Source organism: Tyto alba, unplaced genomic scaffold (assembly GCF_018691265.1).
Source record: "Tyto alba isolate M040663 unplaced genomic scaffold, T.alba_DEE_v4.0 Super-Scaffold_20, whole genome shotgun sequence".
NCBI classification, from domain to species: domain Eukaryota; kingdom Metazoa; phylum Chordata; class Aves; order Strigiformes; family Tytonidae; genus Tyto; species Tyto alba.
In genome coordinates, this window is record NW_024881283.1 from 5,933,166 (window position 1) to 5,952,795 (window position 19,630).

Consider the following 19,630-nt stretch of genomic DNA (forward strand, 5'->3'; position numbering starts at 1 on the left):
AGGACATCATGGAGTGGGACGTCAGGGATTGGCACCAGCGGTGTCATCTCCAGGCACACCGTGATGCTCCTGGGCTGCATCCATGGGCCCCGGTGCCACAGCCGCTCCTTGGCTGCTTCACTGCTGCCTGGACAGGCTTAGCCCAAATGTTTCCTCCATGCCACTCCTTTTTGGGGTAATTTATATCACCTTGGGTCTTTTTTTTTAACTCCCTGAAAGACCTCCATGATGGTGGGGGTGAAGTGGGGGAATAGCTCTGTGCTTCCCTGCGGTCTGAAACTCAGCATCCGCCAGCGTTGTCGTGCAAAACAGTTAAAAATCCCATTTTCAGGGACACAAGGGTCACAGTCAGTCCCTTCCCCTATTGCAGAACTGCCTGGAAGCATCATATTTGCCACTGGGATTTTTACAAATACTTTCAACCCCAAAATATTCCAGAGTACCATGCACCATCTATCTGTCCATCACTTAACCCAGCATTTAACCCATCCCAGCTGCCATCCCAGCTGCATGGATTTGCCCATCCCTAAACTTTGCAATAAAATGACTTGGATAAAAAAAAAAATATATAATAAAGGCATTAAAACCAAGCAGTTCTACATGAAAACTCTCTGTGTTGTCTCCTAGGGTATTGCCTTGGGCTATTTTTTTTTTGAGGGAGGAGGGGATGTAAATCAGCCAGGGTGTTTTGGGTCTCTGATCACATTCAAAATCGCAAAAGCTGTTTATTTTCAGACCTGGGGTTTGGATATTGCTCAAATTTCTCATAATCATCTCTCAGTGCTGACAGGCTGGAGCCTGAGCACAGAGATGGGTGTGCAACCAGCCTTCCCTGATCATTTAAAATCTGACTGAAAGGAAAGGAGGGAACAATATTGTATCCAGAATTTATTTATTATTATTATTATTTTGGTTTTACAGCTTGTTTGGTTTTAGTTATTTGATTTTATGTACGGGGAAAGGGTCAGCTCTCCTCCCTCTTGTTTGTCTTCCTCTAAGCATCAGCAGCCCTGGTTTGGTGGTTTTCCAAACCCCGTTGGAGAAAGGGTGCGCTCGGCAGTTTCCAACAAAAAGAGCTCATCGGGCATTTGAGCGGAACAGGAATGAACAAAACCAACCAGCTTTTGAACCAGCAAAACCCAGAGAACAATCAATTATTTTCCTAAATAAGGCAGTTCACGCCCACAGTTTCCTGCAACGTTGGGAATGGTTTGGGTCTGCAGCTGATGGGAGCAGAATGGGAATGTATTGGGACCTAGAGCAGCAGCGGGGAGGAAAAAAAGAAAAACTGAAATACAGTGAAAAAAGGATAAGAGATATTGATTTGATGCCTTTTTTCACCTGGGCATCTTTCCAAGATATTTCAAGAGATCTTCCCTCAGAAGTCACCCGGGGTGACGTCTTCAGGTGCCTTTGTAGCAACACAGGTCCCAAAAGCAGCATCTCACCCATCGGCCACGATCCTCCTCCACCCGGCTGGATGATGCCCTGTGGGCACTGCCCCTCGATTCAGCATCAACCCCCAAACGCCCATCCCGGGGCACCAATTCCTGCACTGCCCCAGGCTAGAAAGAAAGATGCCCCAAACTGATGATTTTTGCGTTAATCAACACCGAGAGCCCAGGGATGGAGCAACTCTGCTGCACAACCCAGATAGGAGCAGCACAGGAAAAAGCAGCGATGGGAAAAGCAACAGCAAGGACCAAGCAAGGGCGACATCCCGGGGTTCTGCTGCCCATGGGCTGAGCTAGCTGGCAGCAGCACAGCTGGATCCTCTCAGCATCTCCCTCCCCTTCCTTATTTACGGCTCGAGATGAAGCCTCCTTGTTCATCTCATTGGCAGAGGCTCAGAATTCATCAATTCTCTGTTAGCTGCCAAACATTGCATTTCTTTCTATGTTTGGTTTGTCGGTTTGTTTGTTTTTTTTTATTGTTATCTGACAATGAAACAATTTAAAGGGGGTTAAAAAAGTCAGAGGGGCAAGAAGCAGCCATCGGGGTGCTTAAAAAAAAATAAAGCTTCCTTGGGCACCCAGACACATCTGTCCTTGCCGCTGCGCTGAGCTGGGAGCATCAGGCACAAGTTTTTAGGTGAAGGATTCAATAGAGTTTATGGAATTGTCCAGCACTGTCTGAGGTGTTAAATGAGGGATTTGGGGATAAGCGAGGATTATGTAAAGTGGGTCTTTAAGCACAATGTATTTTTCATTCAAAGATTCAGGCATGTCTAATAAAAAGATGATCGACGTCAAAGCGATGGGTCTCTGCCAGCGCTTCTGGGTTTGAGGTGAATGGGGCTTGAAATGGCAAAATAACAGCCGAGCTGTTCCTAAGCCTTAGAAAAACCAGGTGGTGGGGATGGGTCTGGCCCCAGGACCCTCTGATGGGCGCAAGAAGAGGCCAGGACAGTGGCTGTAGAGACCAGGGGAAAGAGGGAGAAGCGGCTGGTGGAGACAGGAGCTCTGCGCTGGGTGGGACGGGGCAGCCCAGCGACCGCCCTCCCTGCCCCGGCGGGTTTCGGAGCATCCCTGAAAAAAGGGAATTATTTTGCAGATCGTTTGACAAGCCTTGTCCTGTGGGTGCATCCCAGCCCTGGGATCCCAGCCCAGAATCCCGACACAAAACACCTGCGAGGGTGTCGGGTCTCCGGGAGGTCCGGCAGAGCTTGGCCCACATCTGCCTGCCGTGGGAAAGCCACCGAGCCGCAACACCGAGCATCCCCCCAAAACAACCCCCCCTCAAGGCAAAGGTCTCCAGACTCAGCCTTCTTAACTATTCCTAAGCGAATTTCTCCACTGACAAGGGAAAAGGCAATAGATTATTATTCTCCTTAATTAAAAAGCATGTTGATCATGTAAGCAGTTAGTTAATAATTCCACATTCACTTGATTAAGTGCTAGGACAGCTGGAGGCAGCGCAGCGCACACGGGGCTCCTGGGGTCGTGCTGAACCTGCTGGGCTCAACTCGTCCTTGTAAACCAGCAGATAAATTCTCTGTCCCCAACAGGTCTTGAGGTTTTAGGGATAAAATCACAGCAAATCTCACCCCGATGTCACCCCAGTGTCACCCTGCTTGTTCCCACCCATCCCCACGTGCCTCCGGGCTGGGGGCTCCCCTTGTCTGCAAGAATAAATCCGCCTTATTTGAAGCACTTTTGCTTTCCAGCCATGATCAAGTATGAATAACTCAAATTAATCAATGGCTGTGATAAATCATAGCTCATTAACAATAACAGGGGTTTAAAGCAGAGGGGAGTGGAGAGCATCGCTCCTTCCCCCGGCTGGAGCACCCACCGTGGCGCCGGGTGCTGAGGAACTGTCTCCTCTTCCTCCTATCCCCACCCGCTCCTAAACCCTCAACTACAAAGTGGATTTTCATGCATCTCTCCCCCAAAAAAATGCAATTTGAGGATATAAAGTAGTCATTAATCACCAGGAAATTGTGCTTGTTACAGGAGAAACATTAACAAAATAATCATAAATTGTCTGCCAGCCCTGATTTGCGAATGCATACGTTTCTAAGGGTATGGAAAGGCATCTCATTTTGCTGGTGTAATTAGTTATTAACCCTTTGCCACGCGGTGCAGAGCATGGGCACCTGTGTCTCCCAGTGCGCAGGCTCGCTGGCATCGCGAGCACCCGCCGCCGTGCCCGAAGCCGTTCCTGCAGCCACCCCACCATAAAAAATCTTAAGCACTCCTGGCATCTTTGGAAAGCTGCAGGTTTTGAGGCTATTAAAATCCTATTATTTTATTGCTGTGATTAGATTCAAATGCTGATTTAAAAGCGGCCCACCCTGCCGAAGTAGGCTGCGCACCCCGCTCAGCCTCCCGAGGACCGTTCCTCCCAGGTGTAAAGATGCTGCCAGGACACAGATGTGCTCAGGATCCCACCAAACCAACAAGATGGGAAAAGCCTATTTTGCCCTCCACGGCCCTGCTGGCGCCTGACAGCTCCTTGCAGTGCCATCACCAGTGGCCCGGCGTTGCTCTGAGCCCTTTCAAACTCACTGCATGGATGGGGCATCCCTGGAGATACAAGAGCAGGGAGCAAATCCAGCCTCCCGTGATGATTCATGCTGAATAAAAGGAGGTGATGCCAATTAGAGCAAGAAAATGTGGTTTGAAATCCATGGGCTCGGCTAATTCCTCTTTGCATCCAACGGCTGTGATCGCCCTGACCTCGGGGGGCCGGGTCCCCAGCTCCAGTGTGGGGTTTTATCCTGGCAGCATCCATGTAGGCGGCTGGAAATCAGCTCCAGCAACCCGAGGGGTGGTAGCCGGTCCTAACCTTGCATGGCCCAGCACTCTTGCCTGTCTCTTTTCCGATGCCATACTGAATTGAATACAATAGAAAGGTGTATATTGAATTAATCACCATCCCGTGACGGAGGTGGCCCAGGGAAGCAGGGGGATGCGATGCCACTTGTCAATATCTGGCCGACCTCCTCCCATGGTGGATTCGGTTCCCAGAGGGTGACCATTGCCCCTGTCCCACCCTGTCCCTCCACCCAGCTCCTCAAGCCATCCCATCCCACTGGGGGAGAGCAACCAGTGTCATGAGTGGTGCCAGTGCTCTGCAGCACGCAGGGCCCGCCAGCGGGGTGAACAACGGGGTGTCTGCGGGTGCATTTGTCAGCAACGATTAACTTTCAAATCCCACGGGTGTCTGAAGACTTTTCTACCCATTCCTGTTAAAAGCAACACCAAAATTTCTCGTAATGGAAGAAGTCGGTGAGAAAAGTCCTCTCTGTTTGCAGAGCCTTCGGCAGGGACGTGCCGAGCCGAGCCAAGCTGAGCCGAGCCCTCCCGAGCCCCCCAAAAAGCAGTTACAAACGCTACACCAGAGGAGGACGGAGGCAGAAAAATCCTCATCAGTACTTTTGAAGAGGATTTTGTTCCAGAAGTTGACTTTTCCTTCATCTCAGAGCTTCTGCTGACATGAATTCACACCCCTAAAAAAAACGTTGGTTTCCTTTTTTCCTAAAAAAGTAGCGTGAAATATCAAGCAAGTGGAGTACAGTCTTTTATTTCAGATCACTACGGCCTTAGGGATGGGTCATTCGAGCCTGAAGGGACCCTCTCCTGCAGCACCGGGGCTAAATTCGGATGCCCACCGGGGTCTGCGTGCGCCGTGTCACCGGGATGGGGACAGCGTGGGGAGGGCACAGACAAGGGACAATCTGCTGGCAGAAGCCAAGTAACTTCGCACTGGGATAGCGATTGATTGCAAAGCAATTTTATAGGAATAAAATACCGGGGGCTTGAGAGTGGGACTGGGGGAGCGGGGAGGGAAAGCAGCTGGATTTCTGGGTGACGGTGATGGCCATAGAAAGGCAGCTGCTGCGAGGCGGGGCAGGAATCCTGACCCCAAAAACCGGCCGGTAGCGACGGCTGCAGGAGGTGCAGGGTCGGCGGGGATGGTGTTAACAAAGGAATCTGCTAATTGCACGTAGAAGTGGACTGTGATGAGCAAAGCAGGATTTATTGAGCTGCTCCCGCCACTCAGTCGGAGAAGTCCAATCCCTACATGAAAGAAGAAATTATTTTTAAAACCTGCTGTTTGTTCTGCTGTGGCAGGTCGATCAGTAAGGCAGGCATCCTTGCTTCCTTTTGTTCTCTCCGACCTAATCAGTTTTAATTGGAAGAATAAATGAGACCTTTCCTTCAAGATAATTATACAAAACATTTAATTAAATTACTATTAGGAATTTTTTTCTCACCACTTGTGCCAGGCATCTGTTGTTCTAAATAATCATCTGATGAACATTTGCGGTGCAGATTTCCCTGCCTATAGCAAGCACTTATGTCCCTTCCAGGGTGGCTGGAAGCCACTGGTTTATAAATCAGAAAAAAAGAGCTGTTCTCCCCAAAATGTCTCATCACATGCACCAAGATCCAAGGACCCCGCTGTCTGGGCTTTACGGGATGCTCCTGTGCCCATCACCAAGGCCTCTGGGCTGGCACAGCATGGCACAGGGAGCTGGCACTGCCTTCGCCACACCGACACCGGCACCGTTATTATTTTTAGGAGTGTTTTGGGACAAACCAGCCTCGAAACAGGGACGCCGACCCCGGCAATGCCGGGAAACCCTGCAGAGACCTTGCGGGCTCATCGCAGGGGTGGCCGAGCCGCCTTAAGGCAGGCGGGGGGCGTGGCCGACCCAGAGGGGGCGGGGCTGCCCTCGTGACGTCGGTGGTGGCCGCGCCGGGCTTAACCGAGTAGAACCGAGTAGAGCCGGGCCGGGCCGAAATGCAGCGGGCGGCAGCGCGGATGTTGCGCGGGGCGCGGACCCTCCCAGCGCGGGCGCGCTCGGCCGCGGCGCGCACCCCCCCGCGGGGGCTGCTCTATGGGCGGCACGGGGAGCCCCCCGCCGTCGTGCAGTAAGGGGGGGGGGGGTGGGGGGGGTGCAGAGGGGAGCTGTACTGGGGTGCGGGAGGGGAGTGGGGGTGAGGGTGGGGGTGCATTGGCGGGGGGTGCAGGGATTGGGGGGGTTATGCTGGAGTGCACTGCAGTAGGGGGTACAGGTGTAGGGTGGGGGCAAGAATAGGGGGGTGCAAGTGGGGGGGGCTATACTGGGGGTGCAGTGCAGTGGGGGGGCTATACTGGGGGTGCAGTGAAGTGGGGGGGGCTATACTGGGGGTGCAGTGCAGTGGGGGGTCTGTACTGGGGGTGCAGTGCAGTGGGGGGGCTATACTGGGGGTGCAGTAAAGTGGGGGGGGCTATACTGGGGGTGCAGTGCAGTGGGGGGCGCAGGAAGGAGGGGAAGGTGAAGCTGGGGGTGCAGGTTAGGGGCAAGGCTGGGGTGGGGGTGCAGTGCAGTGGGGGGCAAAGGTATTGGGGGGGTGTAACAGAGGGGGGAGGTGCAGATGGGGGGCGGTGGGTCTGGGGGTGCTGGTGGGATGCTTGGAAGGTGTGTTGCAGGAGGGGTCGGGGGGGTTGCTCATCCAAGGGGTGGGGATGGGGTGCAACTCCCTGCAGAGCCCCCAGGGCAGTGCCGGGGGTGCTCAGAGGCTCCTGAGCACACAGGGGGGCCCCAGGGGTGCCCCCATTTCCCGCATCATGCTGTGGTTTCACAGGCCGGGGGGGGGGGAGGTTGCTTCCCTTTCCCTTCCCGCCTGCTGCCGTTCCTTCAGTTTGCCTTAAAACCACATGTTTTTCCCAGGAAGCCCATTCTTGCTTAATTTGGGGTACAGTGGGGAAGTCTGAGCCCCCAGCATCGCTGCACCCCACCTTTGTCCTCGGCTGCATCGCATCGGTGGGGCTTCTCTTTGAGGTTCCAATTAAGGGACCAAGTTGGTGTCACACCCATCACCGGCACGAGTGATTTTTGGGGACAGTGGCAGGTGTGTGCTGGCGGCCTGGGATTTTCCTTCTAAAACGGCCAAAAAGCCTTGCAAGAGGAAAGTCTCATTTGGGGGGATTTTATGCCTTTTTTTCAAGGGAGAAGACCTTGAGGGGTTGCTGCCCCACTTAAACCAGTTCAGGCCAGCCCTAGAAATGCAGGAAGTGCTGATAAATTATCCAGGTGCATCCAGACACCGAACTGGGAGTTTTTTGGGGATGGATGGTTGCTCTTCCTTATGACAATTTAATCGTGCAACAGTGCTTATGACCACTGATGGCTCCTGAGATTTGGTGCCCTCACCCCATTGCTTGTGCAAGGCCAGTCTTGTGCTTCATGACTTCTCTTTTTCACAGATTTCTGAAAATATCCAAATTCCTGTAACGCTAAAGCAGGGCGGGACGAGCCGTAAAACCCCCCAGCCAGCTGAAACACTGGCTTTTTTGCGCAACTGCTGAATTTGTAAAGATTAGTGAGCATTACTTCACTTGGTGACCCAAGATTTCGTTGCGTGGCTGGCTTTTAGCAGCCTCCATCAAAAACCTGTCCTTCTAATATAAATCTGATTTTTTTTTAATGGGATGGAAATCTAAGCAGTGGGTTCATGCCCAAGGTGCTGGCATAGGGCTGATGCTGTGCAGAGGTGCTGCATGATACTAACTTTAACCTCTACATTTAACCTTATTTAAGAAACCAGAAGAGATTTCAATTAGTTGGACATGAAGAGGGTGGCAAAACCCAGAATGATTTAATTTGCTGCCTCACAAGGCAGAAAAATACATACAGCGTGGAGAGGGCATTGCTAGGGGCTGGGGAGCAGGAGGCGCAGGCACCTATTAACAGCAGTTGCCTCCAGATGGGTCCCTGCCTCTTGTAATGCCGATTTTTATTTTATTTTTAATTTTTTTAAACCTTAAACAGGATGGAGTCACCATGATTTCCTGCTGAAGCCTTGCAGTTCGGTTCAGAGCAGGTTTGCAAGGAGCTGACTTCATCCTGCTAATCCTGGCGGATGGTTCGTGCAGCGGCCGCTGCTGCCTCCTGCCTGGATGTCAGACACACGCCTGGCTTCATAATTCATAACCTTGCTGAAAACACATGCTTTTGAGCAAAATCCACAGAAGTTAGGACCCTTGGTCATACTCAGGAGCTGCAGGGCCATATCCTGCACCTCGCTGATGCCAAACTCTCCAAGTGAGGATTTTGGACTCTCTTGAGAGCCTCCCTCACATCTTCTCGTCCTAACTGCTAACTAGGAGAGGAAAATACTTGCAAAAGCCAGAGACCTGCCCCGAGATGGGTGTGCAGGGATGGAACAGTCAGAGTGATGGCGGGGAAGGATTCGTGTGATACAGACAGGATCACTGTGCTTGGGGATGCACCCGTATAGCAAGGATGCTCAGCAAGGATTTGGGCTGTGGGCTTTCTGTTCAGGTGGCTGCTGCTGAAAGCAAGAGCTGGAGCCTGATGCCCTTACCCAAAACCAGTACTGGAGCGTATGTAGGACCTATAGCCAGAGCTGCAGCCAGCAATGCAAATTCCTGAGAGCTAAAAGCCTTCTGACACACACAGAGTGCTATTTAATTCTAACCAGCTGGGCAACTTGGAGGAAGAAAGGAGGAAACCCCTTTGCCGGTATAGGGCCAAGCTATGAAAAGAAATTCAGTGTATTGTTCCTAGTGACACCTACTTAGCAGCATGTAATTGCAGCAAATAACCACTCTTAAAATTGGCAGCCTTTGCAAAGCTCCCAGCTGTTTAAACGTTGTTAAAATTGCCTTCATCTTGCAAAGGGGCACGGCTGGATGGGTTTGCCCTGGCTGGGAGATGGGTCAGGCAGGCATCGAGCTCCAGGCTCCTCTTTCCCTTTGGTCTGTGGCCTGGTGCTGCTGGGTTTTCTGGAGGAGCTTTTCTCCCCCCTTGCAAGACCCAAGGTATCCCAAAAGTTTTATACTGCAATTCCCTGGGGATTGCACGCTGGGAGGATGTGGTTGTGGGAGGGAGATGAGCTAAATTATCCAGCCCCACTCTTCCCTTGGTGTAAGAGCATCTTCATTGCATCTAAAACAGTTTTGTGGCAGAGGGGTTGGGGACGTAATCCCTCTTGGAGGGGCTTTTTTCTGTGCAAGGACTAATTAGGGTTTGTTCCTAAGCCCGGCTAAGGGTGTGAGGTTTAGTGGTGGATATGAGCATCACTACCCGCTGCTCCCTGGGGACGGAGGAGTCTTGATGGAGTTGTCTAAGCTGGATGTTGGGTTTCTTCAGTGGAGGAGACCAGGCTACAGCAGTATAGATGAGATGGGGAATATGGTGCTGTTTATTTCCAGTCTAAAGTAGGTGATACAGGCATCTCTCTGCAGCTTAAACCAAGGTGCCGGAGACGTCGGCCAAGCCTGTATTAACGCACTTTTCCTTTGTGTCTCCCTGTTCAGACTGAAGGACCTTGAGGTGGCCGAGCTGGGGGATGCCGATGTCCACGTCAAGATGTTGGCAGCCCCCATCAATCCCGCTGACATCAATATGATCCAAGGTAACATGCCGGCTGCATCTTTTTTGCGTGTTAATTCCTGCATGATGCTCCTGGCAGGATGTCTTGGAGGGTTTGGAGCTGACTCGTGGGCTGGGTGAGTCGGGGGTATGACGAGGTCTGCAGCTCACTTCCAGCCTCCCGGCAGGGACCTACGCCATCCTCTCCCCGCTGCCGGCCGTGGGAGGGAACGAAGGTGTCGGGGAGGTGCTGGAGGTCGGGCGTCGTGTGACAGCTCTGAAACCCGGGGACTGGGTCATCCCGGCGGTCACCGGGCTTGGTGAGTGCGAGCCGTGGCACCGCGGGATCCGTGCCTACTGGTGAGGTCCTCCTGCACATCCCCCCACCTGCAAAGCATCTTCCCAGGGGATCTGGGGGATGCTCGAGCCCACCAGGAGCTGCCCAAGCTCAGTGATGGAGCAGAGAGCAAACCCATGGTCATGCCCTCATGTGAACCGATGCTTCAGAACCTGGCACAGGGATTTTGGGGGTCCCGCAGCAAAACCACTGCTCTCCAAAGCACCATCTTTGCTGGGTGTGGGTAGAGCCACGTGCCCCTCCCACTTACAGCAATTACATCTAATTGGATGTGACTTAAAATGGGAAAAAAAAAAAAAAAGCTCCATTAGAGAATGTTGGGTGAGGGAAACAGCAGTTGGAACCCATTTAGTGCCATATTAGTCTAATCATAAATATAATGGGCTGGATTGTCTCAGACGAGAAGCATCAGGATAACTGCTGGAGCTGCACAAAGGCATCTTCATTTCTTACCTGTTTATATCTTGGTTTAAGTTTTATTATTTCCACTGCATATTTTTATTTTAAATGGTTGTTTTTTGTTTTTTTGGTTGTTTTTTTTTTAAGGCAAGCTCAGTACCTGATCCCCAGCCACAGAGAGTGATGCTGCTCATTCCCTACAGATGCAGGGGGGCTCCAGGGAAGAATGGTGGTCCCTGGGGAAGGGGCTCCTGTGCATGGGACACGTGCAGTGCAAAAACCCGGAGCACTTGCAATAGCAGCAGTAGTGATGCCATTGCCTATGCTAAACTTGAATTTAGAAATAATCTACTTTTCTATAGCATAGACCCTTTATGGGGCTTCTGCACGGTTATAAAGCATCGCAGCAATCTGTGCTTCTCTAGAAACAATCATGTTTTGTCACATCTACTTGGAGCTTCTTTAAAGACTTGGGATAAAGCATTTAACCTGTGCAAGGTCATGGTTATATCTCATTACAGTTTTCTCCTTCATAGTGCTCTGATGGGAAAGCATGGGAATTTATTTTCCAACAAATGTCTCTTATGCTCTTCCAAAATGCCAATGGCCAGAAAAATTGTCAGTTCTGTTTTAGTATAACAGCTTGTTCTTTGCCTATTTCTTCTTAAAAGGCTTTTTCTCTTAATGGGAGAAGGGAAGCTATCTAGTTAAGATCCCAATGTGATATTTTTAAACATTAAAAAAAAAGTAAATGGGTGATAGGGGGTTAAATCACATATAAATATAGAGGGACTGAATCTAAGCAAATTGGCTTTGAATATATGGGCTTATCCATAGGATGGGGAGTATTTCCATTAGCTCTGCACACATTCCCTGTGCCCAGGGAGCCCCGATTCTGTTATCCCTCAGGCAAATTATTAGGCCTTGCTGGGTGATAAATCTCAGCAGGCAGCAGGGGATCTGTCCCATGTTCTCGCAATACTTTGCCTGTACCCATACAGAAAAATGTTTCATAATTCACTCTCCAGGATTTAGACTGTGCACAGTGCGGTCATGCTGCTGCAACCGGCGTTAAGACTAGGGCATGAGTTGAGGTCTCATAACATTTTCTTCTCCCTGCCGCTCGGGCCGCGCTGCCTGCGATGCTGCCGGTACCCCAGGGACGTGGCGGACGCGGGGAGTGTTCCCCGAGAAGATGCTGCTGAAGGTGCCCAGCGACATCCCGGTGCTGTGCGCCGCCACCCTGAGCGTCAACCCCTGCACGGCGTACCGCATGCTGGCCGACTTCGAGACCCTGGCGCCGGGTACGGCTTTGCCGGGTGGAGAGAAATCCGGGTGGGTTTGCAGGGCCCTTCTGCAATGAAAATCCGGATTTATTTCTATCCAGGCGACTCTGTCATCCAGAACGCGGCCAACAGCGGCGTGGGCCAGGCTGTTATCCAGATCGCCAAAGCCTCCGGCATCAAGACCATCAACGTGGTGAGGGACAGGTCGGTCCCCTGGGAGAGGAGAAGGGTTCCCGCGGGGCAGGAGCTGCCCTCGGCCTGGGCTGGAGGTTGGCAGGGGGTCAGGCAAATTTGGGAGCTAGGCCTGGTCATCCTGCCCATCCCACCCAGGATTTTCTCCTGTTTGTCCTCCAGCCGCTGCCCTGTTGTCCCCAGGATATGTCTGAGCCAGGAGGGAGAAGGTGGCACTGCTTTCTGGCTCATCAAGTATTTTATTTTTTTTTCCTCCCCGAGACCTGATCTCCCAAAGCTGGTGGAGAGGCTGATGGCCCTGGGTGCAGACCACGTTATCACGGAGGAGATGCTGAGAAAGCCAGAAATGAAAGATATATTTAAGGTACCGCAATGCTGATCCCACTGGAGAGACCATCAGGGCTGTCCCTGCAGTTCAGTGCTGCAGGGAAAGGTGCGGGGACAGTGGGAAGGAAAAACCTCTCTAGATCAGGATTTATCCCCAGAAGTTAAGGACTATTGCTGCTACCACAAGGGCCAGATCATAGATTTTAACTCTCTGACTCTTAGCTGCTAAATGTTGAAGTTAAGGCAGTTGCTCCCTCAGGAACCAGGGTCCTATCCTCAAAAGGAGCCCTAATATTTGGGAACCTTCTTAACAAACTTTTGCAGAGCATCCCGAAGCCCCGGCTTGCCCTGAACTGCGTTGGAGGCAAAAGCACCACGGAGATGCTGCGGCATCTGCAGTAAGTTTGGCTGGGTGGTGGCTCGGGCATGGGCTTGGGGACAGCAGCTGGCACCAGAGGGTCCTGCTCCAGAGCTCCGGGAGTGCAAGAGGTGGCCAGAGATGTTACTGCCTCGTGTTGGTCATCCCTGAAGTTTTGGAGAGAGGAGATGAGGGGAGAAGAAGTGGTTTTGGAAAATAGCAGTGACTTAAAGTTAACCCATCATCACTGCGTGTCTCAAATGCTGCCAGTGGCTGAAGGCTGGTGAGGTCCAGTTATGAAGGTGCACCTGGTTCTGGTCAGGTGTAACTGGTGTATTGAGCTGCAAATTCAGCTAATGGTGCGTGGGAGCGAGAGAGGAGCTCTGGGAAGTGGAGTCTGAGGGGTAACGGGGGGAGCCCTTGGTGCGAGAGCAGCCCCGTGGGTGCAGCGGTGGGGTTGGGTATGGCAGAGGGAGAGGTTGCAAGGTCAGAGCTGCTCATTGGGGACCACATAACCAAGTACCCCCTTCTTCTTCCAGGCCCAAAGGGACCATGGTCACCTACGGGGGGATGGCAAAGCAGCCGGTGATGGTGCCTGTGGTGAGTACTGGAGATGCTCTTGATTTTCCTCAGGGCACGTCCCCTGTGCTCCACTGCAGATGTCCCCGTCCCCTCAGCTTCTCCTCGGCACTGCGGGAGCTCAACTCTCACTGCCTGCAAACTGAGAGCCTCCAACCTTCTGTTTATTTAACTGATGGGGTCCATCACAGAACGAGCTGCTTTGCATCCCGGTGCAGGTCTCTCGACTTCATTTACGGAGGAATTGGGCTGCTGTCAAATTCCAGCAGGGAAACGGCCCTGCAGATACCAAGCATCCAACCCACCCTGACTCCACGCCTCGGAGTCGCATCTCCGCATCCCGCTGTGTCCTGACCCACTAATGAGAGTGCTAACGGAGGTGCAGGGAGCCTCCTCGCCCTTGCCACCTTTCAGCGCTGTCACACTGGGAGGGGACACGTGGGTCTCACCTGGGTGCGCGGCTCTGTCTCTCCACAGAGCGCGTTCATCTTCCGGGACGTGCGGCTCCGCGGCTTCTGGATGACCCAGTGGAGGAAGGACCACGCGCAGGGTGAGGGGTCGGCACGGGAACGGGTGCCAAACCGCCACGCCGACGCCATCCTCTTGGTTCTTACTTGTGTCATGAGTGCTGGTAGTCCTCAGGGTGGTTGAAACGCAGGCGAGGGGCTCGGGGAGGGACCGTGGTCTGCCACCGTGCTGGGGGCTCTTGCCCCGTCCCACACACCCGAGCTGGGAGCACATCGCGCCCCGTACGGCTTCGGGCGGTGTTTGCCCGGGGACGGCCGGTGGCTCCGGGACGGCGCAGGCGCGGGACGCGCAACGGTGAGAGCTTCCCCCTTCCCTCGCAGACCAGGAGACCCTGACCCGCATGATGGACGCCCTGTGCCAGCTCATCCGGAGCGGGCAGCTCGCCGCGCCGGCCTGCGCCGAGGTCCCTCTCCAGGACTACCAGGCGGCGCTGGAGGCCACCATGAAGCCCTTCACGTCCTCGAAGCAGATCCTCCTCCTCTGACCCCCCAAGACCTCGGCTTGTGGGTGGCAGCGGGCTGAGCCTGGTGCTGCTCCACCACAGCCAAGCATTCCCTTGCTGCCTAGTCCGTAAAAACCCCTCCAGATCCATTGAATTATTTTTTCTTTATTTTTTTTTTTCTCCCTTCCTTTCTCCCGTCCTTCCTTTCTCCCGTCCTTCCTTTCTCCCGTCCTTCCTTTCTCCCGTCCTTCCTTTCTCCCGTCCTTCCTTTCTCCCGTCCTTCCTTTCTCCCGTCCTTCCTTTCTCCCGTCCTTCCTTTCTCCCGTCCTTCCTTTCTCCCGTCCTTCCTTTCTCCCGTCCTTCCTTTCTCCCGTCCTTCCTTTCTCCCGTCCTTCCTTTCTCCCGTCCTTCCTTTCTCCCGTCCTTTCTCCCGTCCTTTCTCCCTTCCTTTCTCCCTTCCTTTCTCCCTTCCTTTCTCCCTTCCTTTCTCCCTTCCTTTCTCCCTTCCTTTCTCCCTTCCTTTCTCCCTTCCTTTCTCCCTTCCTTTCTCCCTTCCTTTCTCCCTTCCTTTCTCCCTTCCTTTCTCCCTTCCTTTCTCCCTTCCTTTCTCCCTTCCTTTCTCCCTTCCTTTCTCCCTTCCTTTCTCCCTTCCTTTCTCCCTTCCTTTCTCCCTTCCTTTCTCCCTTCCTTTCTCCCTTCCTTTCTCCCTTCCTTTCTCCCTTCCTTTCTCCCTTCCTTTCTCCCTTCCTTTCTCCCTTCCTTTCTCCCTTCCTTTCTCCCTTCCTTTCTCCCTTCCTTTCTCCCTTCCTTTCTCCCTTCCTTTCTCCCTTCCTTTCTCCCTTCCTTTCTCCCTTCCTTTCTCCCTTCCTTTCTCCCTTCCTTTCTCCCTTCCTTTCTCCCTTCCTTTCTCCCTTCCTTTCTCCCTTCCTTTCTCCCTTCCTTTCTCCCTTCCTTTCTCCCTTCCTTTCTCCCTTCCTTTCTCCCTTCCTTTCTCCCTTCCTTTCTCCCTTCCTTTCTCCCTTCCTTTCTCCCTTCCTTTCTCCCTTCCTTTCTCCCTTCCTTTCTCCCTTCCTTTCTCCCTTCCTTTCTCCTCTATTTTTTTTTTTTTTAAACTTTTGGGTGTCCACTTAGCCTCTGCAGCTTGGCATGGATGGCAGCGTGCATAATTGCTTCTGGAGGGAGGCTGCAATCTCGCTTTAGCTGGAGTGAGTTTGGGTGCAAGAGAAAGCTCAGGGAGCCCAGGGACGGCAGCTCGCTCGGCTCAGGGTGTCAAAAGAGTAGCAGTTCCCCCTCACACCTGGTTTTGGAACTAGGGGGTCTGCACCGCCAGCTCCTGCCTGGCTTAGCAGCTGTCAGTGTTCTGCTGTTTGCACTGTCCCTCCAGGTGATTTTTGGCTGCTTTTGGGTGACTTTGCAGGGTAACACAGGGCTGGTTGCTGCCATTCTCCCAGCTGGCGTGGCTGCTCTGCGCTGCTGCAGCCTCCAACCCACCTCCGTGTTCCCCCCTCCAAGTTTATCAGCCAAGTGTCCCTGGGCTGGGGGTACTCCCCACATTGAATCGCAGAGAAAAGAAAACTTTAAATATTTTTTTTTAAATTATTTTTCATTTTTACCTGCTCAGCCCCTGCAATGCTGGCAGGACAGGGGCAGGGGACACCTGTGCAGGCTGGAAGACAAGGCCACAAAGGGCTTTTTCAGCCTTTGGCATCAATTCATCTCAAAAATGAGATCAAGCAGCATTAAATTAAAAAAAGAGAAATGCAAAGTACCAGCCAGTGCTGCTGCACCAGTGGGAGATGTAAGACACCATCGTCCCTTTGGGGACAGCCCTGGATGGTGGCAGTCAGGGTGGGGACAGGACTCGCACAGCAGGTCACAGCTGGACCTGTGCAGGGCAAGGGGGGCTTTTTGCAATATCTGGACTTGAATTCAGTTTTGCTGCTGTTCCTGCTGCCACTACTGATTGTGATGAGAACCTCTTGGAAATCAATGTCTAATATACATATATTTTTTTAAGATGCTGCTAATAAATGTTTCTGTGCTCAGTCGGGTGCGTGAGGGTGGGCAGGGGATGGGTGGCATTGCGGGTGGGCACATCCAATGCAGTGGGCTCCCTTGCTGCCTGGCCCCTTCCCCGTCCTAACTCTCAGGGATTTTCCATCCTTTAAAGCTTTAATTACAATCGCATGTAAGCAATTAGTGTCCTGCTAAAAGTGGCTACAGGATGAATGTAATTTTGTGCAGCCAGCTGCTGGCTGCTGTAGGGGAGATGGGGGTGGCTCTGCCCTGTCAGTGCCTGTTGGGCACCAAAACCAGCATTTCTTACCCCAATTCAGTGCTCCAAGGCAGACAGACAAATTTTTTTCCCCCAATTGCAATGGGAGGGACAATGCTCTTTCTCAGGACAAGAGAGCTAGGGGAAAAGAGCCACAAGTCCACTCAAAAACCATCCAAAGCAATGCACTGATGATTTGAATTTACATTTTTGGTCTCAATTACAATATGCAGCAGCTTCCAGCATGCTCTGGGGCCAGCAAAGCCCTGGGGCGAGGGGCTGGTGCCTGCATCGGGGCACGCCTGCCCAGCCTTCCAAGACCCACGGTAAGTGGTAAAGAAACCCCAGGTTATTTATTCCCCCACTCAAACTGGCAGCCATCCGTGTCCTTTTGTTCACCGTGGAGTTTAGGGTTGGAAAAGGACAGTTCAGTCCTGAGCTGCAAGGGTATGAGATGCTGCAAGCACGATGCGCACCTTTACCTTCCATCCCTCAGTGTAACCAGTCTCATCCACACGCTAGAAGAGTGAAAATCCTGAAAATGTGCTATAAACCTCCATAAAACCCAGTGGTGGGATAAGGAGGGGAGAAACTCCTTGTACTGCTTGGGAGTGGGGTTCAGCTCTACTCAACTCTATTAGAAGGCAGACAATCCACACAGCAGCACTTGCAAAAGAAATATTAAGACAACCTGCTGAGGGATAGAGTGGGGTTTTGCCAATCTGGCTGCTCATGGCTTGGACAGATGTACTTCTCGCTGGGTAAAAAACTGGCTGATGGATGGGCCCAAAGAGCGGTGATGACTGGAGCTGAATCCAGTTGGTGGCAGATCACGAGTGGTGTCCCCCAGGGCTCAGTACTGGGGCCAGTTCTGCTTAATATCTTTATCTATGATCTGGACGAGGGGATTGAGTGCACCCTCAGTTTGTGGATGACACCAAGCTGGGTGGGAGTGTTGATCTGCCCGAGGGTAGGAAGGGTCTGCAGAGGGGTCGGAACAGGCTGGAGCGATGGGCCAAGGCCAATTGTATGAGGTTCCACAAGGCTGAGGGCTGGGTCCTGCACTGGGGTCACAACCACCCCACACAACGCTACAGGCTTGGGGAAGAGCGGCTGGAAAGCTGCTGGGCAGAAAAGGGCCTGGGGGTGTTGGTGACGTCCGGCTGAAGGTGAGCCAGCAGCGTGCCCAGGTGGCCAAGGAGGCCAGTGGCATCCTGGCTCGTGTCAGGAGTAGTGTGGCCAGCAGGGCAAGGGAAGGGATCGATCCCCTGTACTCGGCACGGGGGAGGCCGCACCTCGAAGAGTGGGTTCAGTTTTGGGCCCCTCACTGCAGGAAAGGCACTGAGGTGCCGGAGCGTGTCCAGAGAAGGGCAACAAAGCTGGTGAAGGGTCTGGAGCACAAATCCTATGAGGAGCAGCTGAGGGAACTGGGGGTGTTTAGCCTGGAGAAAAGGAGGCTGAGAGGAGACCTTATCGCTCTCTACAACTGCCTGAAAGGAGGTGGTAGTGAGGTGGGTGTTGGTCTCTTCTCCCAGGGGACAGGTGATAGGACAAGAGGAAACAGCCTCAAGTTATGCCAGGGGAGGTTTAGATTGGATATTAATAAAAATTTCTTCACCAAAACGATTGTCAGGTGTTGGAACAGGCTGCCCAGAGAAGGGGTCAAGTCACCATCCCTGGGGCTATTCAAAAGATGTGTAGATGTGGCACTTGGGGACATGGTTTAGTGGTGGACCTGGCAGTGTTGGGTCTTTTCCAACCTCTCTATGACTGCATGGCAATCAGTGCAATAGCTGGAATGTGGCCAAGGGTCTTGCTGGAGAGGGTCAGGGTAAGGAGTGGTCCATCTTGCCATTGCTGTCTGCTATTTAAAACTGTTCTTTTGATTGCACACTCCTATCAGTAAAAAAATTTATAGCATACACCCCCGAGTATATGTGTATTTATTTATAATTCATATATATGTTCTCCTGTACTAATATATTAAGAACCCTATAAGACATACACAGGCAGTAGAAACTTTAAAAGTAGGTGATAAAGATGGACAAAATTTGAAAACATTTTCAAAAATTATATTCTATTAATGGTAAACTCCCCTTGTTGGTCTTGCTAAAAAAATACCATTAATAATAACAATGTTTTATACTGAGGGCTCTGTGACTGCCTATGCTTCATTAGTTTTGAAAATCTTGGTTTAGCATTTTGTGATACAGTCATCCAAAGGGCTGGTTCTAAGTCCAGTATATTTTGATACTTGGTTTTAATGACTGTCACTGCTGAGAAAAATTCCTCACGCAGATGTGTAGATGCAAATGGAAGAACTGTGTCATCAGCTGCGCTAATTAAACCCCAACACTTGTTTTTCAATCCATCCACTGCTTAGGCAAAGGGTTTTCTTGGCTGGTAAATGTCCGTCTTCCCCAGTGTCAGCCAGTTGTGCATGTAAACTAGCTGGAGGTGTGCCACTTTGGGGGTTTTCGCAAATACTCTCTCCATAGCACGAATTTCTTTCAAAAAGCAGCTACGTTCTCACTCGTTCAAACAGCACCTTCACTTTGAAGGGGCACCTGACATGTGTTTATCTTTTGGACAAGATCTGCTAGGTCGCTTACTGATGACAGCAGCTGCTCTTCAGCAAGTTTGCAATACTTGTCTTTTGCAAAAGAAAACTCCTTTAAGTTCGACAGCTCTTCTGAGCCTTTTGCTGCAAGATAAGCAGCAAATCTCCGTGTGGTACGAGAGATGTTCATGGTTGGTCCCTGTCTCATCCCAGCATATTGTAAAGAAGCCATTTACTGTTGAGAATATACCATCTGTGTATGAGAATATATAAATAAAAAGAAAATAAATAGAAGTTCAAATTTTTCCTACTCACATCCTGATGGATTGTCTTGCACATGCCACTGTGGAGACCACTGGCTAAGAAAACCTCAGTGAGGAATGATCTGGGTGTCCTCCGCTGGGGACCGTGTTACAAGCCCAGAAGTCTTCAACACCTGGCTCGGTACGAGTGACCTCCCCGTCTCTGGATCAGTGTTTTTAACATTCCTGACT

At 51.9% G+C, this 19,630-nt stretch overlaps 1 protein-coding gene across 1 annotated transcript; it reads left to right on the forward strand.

Moving 5' to 3' along the window:
• The first annotated feature begins 6,192 nt into the window (after positions 1 to 6,192).
• On the forward strand, positions 6,193 to 14,529 carry MECR (mitochondrial trans-2-enoyl-CoA reductase). The gene is made up of 10 exons (XM_042793941.1): positions 6,193 to 6,383; positions 9,778 to 9,875; positions 10,021 to 10,152; positions 11,750 to 11,893; positions 11,977 to 12,079; positions 12,329 to 12,431; positions 12,719 to 12,792; positions 13,292 to 13,352; positions 13,809 to 13,881; positions 14,180 to 14,529. The coding sequence occupies exons 1-10, from the start codon at positions 6,253 to 6,255 to the stop codon at positions 14,341 to 14,343; spliced, it is 1,083 nt and encodes a 360-aa protein (XP_042649875.1). The 5' UTR covers positions 6,193 to 6,252; the 3' UTR covers positions 14,344 to 14,529.
• Positions 14,530 to 19,630: the final 5,101 nt, after the last annotated feature.

Coding starts and splice junctions, on each gene's coding strand:
- MECR (XM_042793941.1), top strand. CDS start 6,253: ATGCAGCGGGCGGCAGCGCGGATGTTGCGCGGGGCGCGGACCCTCCCA. Junction 10,153..11,749: donor CCCGGCGGTCACCGGGCTTG/GTGAGTGCGAGC, acceptor CCGGTACCCCAG/GGACGTGGCGGACGCGGGGA. Junction 12,080..12,328: donor ATCAACGTGGTGAGGGACAG/GTCGGTCCCCTG, acceptor TTCCTCCCCGAG/ACCTGATCTCCCAAAGCTGG.